This window comes from Hyperolius riggenbachi, chromosome 3 (assembly GCF_040937935.1).
Source record: "Hyperolius riggenbachi isolate aHypRig1 chromosome 3, aHypRig1.pri, whole genome shotgun sequence".
Taxonomy (NCBI): domain Eukaryota; kingdom Metazoa; phylum Chordata; class Amphibia; order Anura; family Hyperoliidae; genus Hyperolius; species Hyperolius riggenbachi.
In genome coordinates this window covers 35073534-35083485 of record NC_090648.1, presented here as the reverse complement: position 1 = coordinate 35083485, position 9952 = coordinate 35073534, and the positions used below count along the sequence as shown (strand labels likewise).

The window sequence follows — 9952 nt, the reverse complement described above, 5'->3', positions numbered from 1 at the left end:
TATACAGCTCACTGATCCAGCACTGCTTCCTCCTCCACTATCTGACAAGACACACACTGTCACCTCATATACAGCTCACTGATCCAGCACTGCTTCCTCCTCCACTATCTGACAAGACACACGCTGTCACCTTATATACAGCTTACTGATCCAGCACTGCTTCCCTCCTCCGCTATCTGACAAGACACACGCTGTCACCTTATATAGGGCTTCCATGTGCAATAAGAACAAAACACAACAATACTAAACCTTAATATTTTAATTTGAAACATTAGAACTCTAGTTTTGTTAGAAAAGTTCACATATATAAATATATCTCTATATAAATTAAAGAGAACCTCTCATGAGAAAATGCTGCATAAACCAGCATGATCAGACAATAGCAGGCACTGCCGTCACTGTAAGGGGTCACCAAACGACCCTCAAAGACCCTCATAACATGAGGGAACGTCTGACGTGTAATTGACCGCACTTTGTTGTGCCCATTATATACTGACATCAGATTATCCAGCATTTTCTTACGACGGGCATACTTTAAATTCAAGGCAATATGTGGAGGTGTGTCCTCAGATGGCGAATCAGGTGCAAATCATTCTGGCTTGTAAGCAAATTGTATGCAAATTGTAATTGGGCTAATCAAAATTGTCAGAAAGTTCAATTTGATTGGTCCTTTTTCAAGCCAGATGCAATTTGCATTAAATTTGCATGCAAACTGGAAATATTTTCTTGTGGTTCGCCATCTCTGCTCAGTGGCCGAGGAGTCCCAGTGCTGGGTGGATGCAGCTGAGGCACAGTGTGAGCATGCTGCCTGTAGCCTGCTGGAGGGGCTCATACAGACGTCTGGTCCTCTAGCTGTCCAGGCTCATCAGAAGGGCGGTTCCTCGCTTGATCCAGTGCTCAGGTGGACAAGCCCCCGTCCTTAGATCCACCCCTATCACAAAGGAGGCGCGGCCAGTGGACCCAGAGCGGATGGGATAGTAATAACACGGGCAAGAGTAGAGACCTGTAAGAGGGAACAGCAGGAGTCAAATTATTATTATGATGTATTTATACAGTATAACACTGACACCTCCGGCAGCACTTTACAGAGTACATAGTGATGTCACTGACGGTCCTCAGAGGAGCTCACAATCTAATCCTACCATAGTCATAGTCTAATGACCTACCATATCATTATTATGTATTTATATAACACTGGCATCTTCTGCAGCACTTTACAGAGTACATAGTCATGTCACTGACTGTCCTCAGAGGAGCTAACACTCTAATCCTACCATAGTCATAGTCTAATGTCCTACCATATTATTATTATGTATTTATATAACACTGGCATCTTCTGCAGCACTTTACAGAGTACATAGTCATGTCACTGACTGTCCTCACAGGAGCTAACACTCTAATCCTACCATAGTCATAGTCTAATGTCCTACCATATTATTATTATGTATTTATATAACCCTGGCATCTTCTGCAGCACTTTACAGAGTACATAGTCATGTCACTGACTGTCCTCAGAGGAGCTCACACTCTAATCCTACCATGGTCATAGTCTAATGTACTACCATATTATTATTATGTATTTATATAACACTGGCATTTTCTGCAGCACTTTACAGAGTACATAGTCATGGCACTGACTGTCCTCAGAGGAGCTCACACTCTAATCCTGCCATAGTCATAGTCTAATGTCCTACCATATTATTATTATGTATTTATATAGCACTGGCATCTTCTGAAGCACTTTACAGAGTACATTGTCATGTCACCGACTGTCCTCAGAGGAGCTCACAATCTAATCCTACCATAGTAATAGTCTAATGTTCTACCATACTATTATTGTGTATTTATATAGCACTGACATCTTCTGCAGCACTTTACAGAGTACATAGTCATGTCACTGACTGTCCTCAGAGGAGCTCACAATCTAATCTCTGTCATAGTCTAATGTCCTCCCATATTATTATTATGTATTTACATAACACTGACATCTTCTGCAGCACTGTACAGAGTACATAGTCATGTCACTGACTGTCCTCAGAGGAGCTCACAATCCAATCCTACCATAGTCATAGTCTAATGTCCTACCATATCATTATGATGTATTTATATAGCACTGACATCTCTTGCAGCACTTTACAGAGTACATAGTCATGTAACTGACTGTCCTCAGAGGAGCTCACAATCTGCAGAACTGTACTTATTCAGCACCATGTGAAGAGTCCTCTGTTCTGATCAGTAAGCAGATATACTCAGCACATAGTGAGTGGAGCCGAGACATAATGCATCATCCTGCACAGGTTCAGCTGCCCCTCTTCGCTGGTCCCCTGTCCACTTCAGGATTACATTTACACCGCTCTGCCTGGCATACAAATCCATTCACTATACCTCCCCTTCATCCAATCTCCTCCAGAGACACCCCCAACCTGCTCTCTCCTCATATGGATGTCCACCCCTCGCATCACTTCTGCATTCGCCAAACTCCAGGACCTCTTCAGAGCAGCCCCTACTCTATGGAACTCCCTCCACCCATCAGGCTCACACCCAGGTGCAACTCATTCAAACAGGCCTTAAAGGACCACTTCAGCGAAAAAGTAAGCAGTTAAAATCTGACAGAATCTATGGGTTTTGGACCAGTCCATCTCCTCTTGGGGGATTCTCAGGGTTTTCCTTGTTTTCAAAAGCATTTTCTCAATGGCAGTTGCTAAGTCTACTGCCAAAATACTGTAGTGTGCAAGCAGCTGGCTGGTATCTAACTATTTTGGCAGTTAGACTGAGCAACTGCCATTTAGGATTTGCTTTTGAAAACAAATAAAATCCTGAGAATCCCCCCATGAGGAGATGGTCTAGTCCAAAACCGGTCCTGTCAGATTTTAACAGCTTTTTTAGCTGGAATAGTTCATTAAAGACACATCTGTTTACCTTCGCTAGTCCTCCATCTTCATAGCTCCAACCCCCTTCCTTGGACCCCCCCCACACACACACAAACACACACACCTTATGTGTGTCTATTGCCTCCCCTGTACACATCAACGTACCTTTACTACTCTTCTTCTTGCTCTCAGTAGGTCTGAAGTGCACAGTTGGCAGTGGACACACCAGCTGCATTGGCTCTGCCTCTGTCAGACATGAATTCTTCTTGTCCCATCCAGCACCTTCTAGATACAGACCGCGAATCCACACACCATCCTAGGAGAAAACCTCATCATTATTCATCATTAACAGTAACAAACGCCCTTCTGTGTCACCCTGCAGGAGGAGGGATAGATTTAGTCCCCCAGTATAGGTAGCCAGATATAGGTGCTCCTAATATAAGTATCCAGGTGTAGGTGCCACCAGTATAGATAGCCAGGTATAGGTGCCCCAGTATAGATAGCCAGATATAGGTGCCCCTGTATAGGTAGCCAGGTATAGGTGCCCCCAGTATAGATAGCCAGATATAGGTGCCCCTGTATAGGTAGCCAGGTATAGGTGCCCCCAGTATAGGTAGCTAGGTGTAGGTGCCCCAGTACAGGTAGCCAGGTATAGGTGCCCCTGTATAGGTAGCCAGGTATAGGTGCCCCCAGTATAGGTAGCTAGGTATAGGTAACCCCAGTATAAGTAGCCAGGTATAAGTGTCCCCAGTATAGGTTAGTCAGGTACAGGTGCCCCAGTATAAGTTATCCAGGTATAGTTGCCCCAGTCTAAGTTAGCCAGCCATAGGTGCACCAGTATATGTTAGCCGGGTATAGGTGCCCCAGTATAGGTTAGCCAGGTATATGTGCCCCAGTATAGGTTAGCCGGGTATAGGTGCCCCAGTATAGGTTAGCCAGGTATATGTGCCCCAGTATAGGTTAGCCAGGTATAGGTAGGTTAGTGAGGAGGCCCAGAAGGGGGACCCGGGGAGAGATAGGGAGGAGTCGGGCCCCCTCCCAGCAGCTCAGCTGAGTCTCAGTGTGCAGCTGCTCCTTCCTCCTTCTTTGCACCCCCCTCCCTCACTGTTCCCCGGACGGACACCCTCCTGGCCCGCCCCTAGAAATGGGACTGTGTCTGTGTCACCCTGTTGGAAAAGGACAGACACATAAGGTCACATCTGTCTGAGATATTTATGAGAAGAGCCAGACAATTAAAAGGCACTGTTTATTAGCTCACCTTTGGGGGATACACCAAGTTGTTATCATCTACAGTGGAAACAATGAATTCCCAGGATAACGAGTCAACAGACACCTAGGGAAGAAGCAAAAATAACAATCTTTTTGCCTGACATTAATGTCGTCAATGATGATGACATGAAAATTCAGGGGTAAAATTCATCCTCCTATTGCTGGATTCCATGTCACAGCCTAGTAGTATATATATTTGCCCGTATCCAGCCATTATCTCACATTGTTCTGGCGGGCGGAGCTCTGCAGCACGGCGGTCAGGAAGCCGGTGGGGAAGGTGAATGCGGAGAGCCAGAAGAGGACTGGAGGATGCGCCGTCTCCGCCCAGCGAGCGAACATCTCCACCCGTGAGGCCAGGTCCCGGGTCCAGGCTGCCAGCGGCTTCAGGGAAGGGTACGCCTAAAAACGGGGGACACACTTCAGACACAGCTATTCACATCCTCTTGTCATTTCCTCACTGTATCTGTCCATCTATCACCTGCTCACTGTAATATTCTCCTTGTACAACAGACTTATCTCTAATCTCATCGTAGATCTCCTAATCCTTCTCTCCATCACTTCTCACCCTGCCCTCCGTCATCTCTCCTTATCCTGCCCTCCATCACCGCCATATTGTCAAAGCAGGTGGTTGCAGTGTAGCGTGCATACTTAAGGTGCACACACTCCTTTTAAATTATGTGGGCTAGTGCTGTACCGCTACTGCGATAATTAACGTAGTAGCAGTTGTTCTAGTAAAGTATTGCGGTAGCGGTACTACACTAGTGCACGTAATTAAAAATCAGTGTGTGCACCTTAAAGTGAACCTTAACTCTGAAACAAAAAAAAGTTTCACTTACCTGGGGCTTCCCCAAGCCCCCTGTAGCCGTCCTGTGCCCTCGCAGCTCCTCGAGTTTCCTCCGGTTCCCCGACGTGGCTTAGTTTCATTTTCAGCCATTTTGAATTTGACATTTGAAGCCTAGAGCGTGCAGCTGGGAGGGGTTATCAGGACACAGGACAGTCGGAACTGTGTCTCATGCTGTCTGTCACCTCCTTTCAACCAAAAAGATGGCTGCCCCCATGACAAAGATGGCTGCCCCCATGAATCACAAACATTTGCCTGTTCTTTTAAAACAGGATGGGTAAAAAATTATATTACCTATCTATTCTAATTAACAAAACTAATGTAACTTAATGACAGTATGTTTGCTTAGGCTGAAGTTCCCCTTTAAAGAGGAACTCCAGTGAACATTTTAGTGTTGGCAGGTGATGTAGCTGCTGCATGGTTTTTGGCAGTTGGAAACAGCTGTAAACAGCTATTTCCCACAATGCAACAAGGTTCACAGACAGGAAACTGCCAAAAAAAGTATGAACTTTTCTTGTGGGAGGGGTTTATTGTGGCAGGGGTTTCACCACAATATCAGTCATACAGCGCCCCCTGATGGTCTGTTTGTGAAAAGGAATAGATTTCTTATGTAAAAGGGGTATCAGCTACTGATTGGGATATAGTTAAATTTTTGGTCATGGTTTCTCTTTAAGTATGCATGATACACTGCAGGCAGTGCGCATAGCGTGCAGCGTTACATTTACCTCAAGCTCCTCTAGTTGCCTCGCGCTCCTCAACCCAATATACTATAGTGAATCAACCCATTAGAGCTGAAACTAGGCGGCCCATAGCAGCAATGTTATACGGCGCGGGGTGCGGAAGGGTAATTCGGAGCTCTGGCGATCACAGGGCCCCGAATTAAACCTCCCTCCGGGGTGCGATGACTCAGAGGGGGAATAGTATTTTACTCCGCCGGGGATTTGAGCGGCAGCGGGGTGAGCCGAGTGACGGCTGCTGCCCCCAGCTCACCGGCGGTGTACACATAAGTATGACACATCGTAACCTCCCTCATCTCTCCACAGAGTACCCTCCATCCCCTCTCCTCATCCTGCTTCTGATCATTCCTCTCTATCCTGCCTCCGGCATGTCTCCTGCCCCATCTGCCCTCTCTCTGTATCCTAAACTCTATCCGCACTGCTCGTTATCACGTAATAAACGTATAATCTGTCAGAAGACTCACAGGTGCTTCAATTTAGCTCCATGCAGAGAAAACAATAAATTCAGGTTTAAAGAGACACTGAAGCGGAAAAAAGATGATGATATAATAGATTGGTTGTGTAGTACGGATAATTACTAGAACATTAGTAGCAAAGAAAATATTCTCATATTTTTATTTACAGTTAGGGCTGGTTCACACGGATGGCAGGCGGCGTTGGGGCAGCCGGAAGCCGCATCGTCCTGTGACGTCTCGTTCGGAGGCGACGGTACAGCAATCGTCGGCTTCCCATTGCGTCGGCCTTTCTCGTCCCTACAAGGGGACATGAAGATGCGGCGGCTAGGCGACCCAGGCAGGCTGAAGCAACGCGGTTAATCGGGATTGGAACGCAGGGTTTGCGCAATCGCCGGTAATTGTGCAATGCTAAACACTCAGTGTGAACCAGCCCTTATATAGTGTTTTTTATAACAATGCATAATTCTCTAATATTTGCAGTTTACACAATACTCAGCATTCTAAATGATTTTACAGAGCAGTCCAGTGAACTATTGACCTGTCCTCTGCAGAGAAAAAGAAAATACAGTGAATGACAGTTGAGATAACAAGCTTCAGAAGACAGAGCTCTCCGCGACCTTGAAAGTCATGGAGCTCAATGGCTCTTTTCCATAGATAACAGATGGAGTCTCTTAACTCTTCCTGTACTGGGAACAATATTAGACTTACCGGTATGTATCTGCTCCTAATGTTTTATTTCTTAGCTGTACTACACATACAAATCATTATATCATAATTTTTTTTTCGCTTGAGTGCCTCTTTAAAATCAGTCAAACTAATTGGTGCTTTTTTTTTTTTTTTAAATCAAATGATGTTACAAAGCTTTTGTGACTCACAGCCTCATGGATGCAATAGATGCCTTTCACTCCCTGACATCACGTATACTATTTTATCCAACGCGTCCCTTTAATGAGTCCTTTTACCTTTTCCCAGAGTGGTGGGACGCGGGCGTCGTGTATGCAGGTGAAGATCTCCTCCAGTTCTGTAGACATGACCACCAAGCCCTGTATTCCTTGCTCCAGGTCCACTAGAGAAGATCTTCAATAAAGAGCAAAGCCTCATTACCCTCATCGGGAAGACATGTGGGCAGTCCAAATCCAAATCCAAATAAGCTTTATTGGCAGCAGGACCAAATACATTTAGCATTAATAAAACAAAACATTAGCATAGGAGGGGGTGGTTGTAGGATCATAGGCATGGGGAGGATATAGGGCATGGTATAAGGGTATACAGCCCATAGGGGTGAGGAGGGTATAGGTGACAGTATAAGAGGTTGGGTATACAGCCCATAGGGGTGAGGAGGGTATAGGTGACAGTATAAGAGGTTGGGTATACAGCCCATAGGGGTGAGGAGGGTATAGGTGACAGTATAAGAGGTTGGGTATACAGCCCATAGGGGTGAGGGTATAGGTGACAGTATAAGAGGTTGGGTATACAGCCCATAGGGGTGAGGAGGGTATAGGTGGCAGTATAAGAGGTTGGGTATACAGCCCACAGGGGTAAGGAAGGTATAGGTGGCAGTATAAGAGGTTGGGTATACAGCCCATAGGGGTAAGGAGGGTATAGATGGCAGTATAAGAGGTTGGGTATACAGCCCATAGGGGTGAGGAGGGTATAGGTGGCAGTATAAGAGGTTGGGTATACAGCCCATAGGGGTGAGGAGGGTATAGGTGGCAGTATAAGAGGTTGGGTATACAGCCCATAGGGGCGAGGAGGGTATAGGTGGCAGTATAAGAGGTTGGGTATACAGCCCGTAGGGGTGAGGAGGGTATAGGTGGCAGTATAAGAGGTTGGGTATACAGCCCATAGGGGTGAGGAGGGTATAGGTGGCAGTATAAGAGGTTGGGTATACAGCCCATAGGGGTGAGGAGGGTATAGGTGGCAGTATAAGAGGTTGGGTATACAGCCCATAGGGGTAAGGAGGGTATAGGTGGCAGTATAAGAGGTTGGGTATACAGCCCATAGGGGTGAGGAGGGTATAGGTGGCAGTATAAGAGGTTGGGTATACAGCCCATAGGGGTGAGGAGGGTATTCGGGACAGTATATGGGATTGGGGTATACAGCCCATAGGGGTGAGGAGGATATAGGTGGCAGTATAAGAGGTTGGGTATACAACCCATAGGGGTGAAGAGGGTATAAGGGACAGTATATGGGATTGGGGTATACAGCCCATAGGGTTGGGGAGGATATAAGGAATCATATATGGGGTTAGCATATATAGTCCATAGGGGAGGAGATGGTGTGGGGCAGTATAAAAGGATGGCGTATATAGTCTATGGGGGAGGAGAGGGTATAAGGGGCAGAATAATGGGTTGGAGTATACAGTCCACAGGGGAGGGGCAGTTTACGGGCTGGGATATATAGTCCATGGGGGTGATGGGGGTATAGGGGGCAGCATGAGGGGTATGCAGTTCATGAGGTATCATGTTCCTCTCAGTTGGTGGCAGGCAGTGACACATCGGGCCACTATTTGCACCTTCCTCTCCTCTTCCCCCAGTGGATGCAGTGTTTCCTCATTTATGGAGGTGAAATCTAGATGTGGGCGGAGAGTTTGCGGAAGTGGGCGGTCCTCACAGGTGGGTATTTGCTGCAGTGTAGCAGGAAGTGGGCCAGATTATTGACGTAAGATCTCATCTGTATGTGGAACATTTACTTCTGTTTACGTTCTCTATACTGTTGCTACCCCTCCTCGGGGTCCACACTGACCTGATGGTGCTCAGCAGAGCATTGTATCTCTGGATCTCCTGTAATAACACCACATTGAGCGGATTGGGGTCGTCACTCAGAACTTTCCTTGTCCCCTCATAATCGATCTCTTGAGGAATCTTTTGTCGTACGTCAGTCAGCAGTTCCAGGACCTGATGGAAAACATGGTTACACTAAAACATGCCTTAGAATTCCCAAAAATGTATATATTCCTATTGACATCTAATTAATTAAATATCATTTTTTAGCCTACCACCTGCTGGTTGTGGGTCAATGAATTCCTGCATGCCATGGGAAAACCAGCACCGCTCTGTTCTAATCATATAAAGGCAAGCACACTAAAGCTACATATGCCCGCCAGAAGTCGCTCTGTTGTACAAGATCGCTGTCCCTCCCCCCACTCCCCCCTCCATGCAAAGCAACATGCGGGTCGTCAACCAGAGGCTGATGACAGAGCCGGGACAAGGTCCTCCAGCACCCAAGGCTGAGACACCAAAGTGCGCCCCTCTATCCATCCCACCCCAGCCGTCACACACTGATTGCTATTAGACTAAGAGGCGCCACAGGGCCCCCAACACCTTAATCTCTAGTTATCTGACCTGCAGTCACTGCCATGTATCCCCTTTTCTTATTTCTCTCTGCTTCAAACACAATAGAATGATAGCTGAGTGAGTTGTGCGCCCCTTCCTACACTGCGTCCTGAGGCTGGAGCCTCTCTCGCCTCTGCACGGCCCTGGTTGATGACATGTATATACAGCGTCGTGTGTGTTCTTCTGTCGGTACCCAATCCCTTGAGCGACAGAGATCCAGCAGATCCTCGGTGGGTGAGTATGAAGCTTTAGTGTCATGCTGGGCATACACGGCTCGGTTTTTATTATCAATCGAGCCGCTGATGGCTCGATTGATAATATCTGATGTGTCCGATCACCGCGCCGGACCGATACCGCTCTCGATCCCCGCGGGTGGACAATGGAAGAAATGAAGTGCAGATAAGGAAGTGCCCGCGGGGACGAGCGGGAATCGATCCACACGCCC

General features: G+C 46.8%; 1 protein-coding gene across 2 annotated transcripts in view; it reads right to left on the bottom strand.

The window, feature by feature from the left end:
* Positions 1-244: 244 nt before the first annotated feature.
* DNAH2 (dynein axonemal heavy chain 2) overlaps positions 245-9952 on the bottom strand; it is a 401787-nt gene continuing 392079 nt past the window's right edge. For both annotated transcript variants that reach the window (XM_068273978.1, XM_068273977.1), the window contains exons 83-88: positions 8918-9069; positions 7135-7249; positions 4362-4538; positions 4129-4203; positions 3036-3186; positions 245-1003 (exon numbers count right to left, since the gene is read on the bottom strand). In XM_068273978.1, coding sequence (XP_068130079.1) covers positions 849-1003; positions 3036-3186; positions 4129-4203; positions 4362-4538; positions 7135-7249; positions 8918-9069 — 825 coding nt within the window. In that variant the 3' untranslated portion in view covers positions 245-848. The remainder of the gene's footprint in view (positions 1004-3035; positions 3187-4128; positions 4204-4361; positions 4539-7134; positions 7250-8917; positions 9070-9952) is intronic.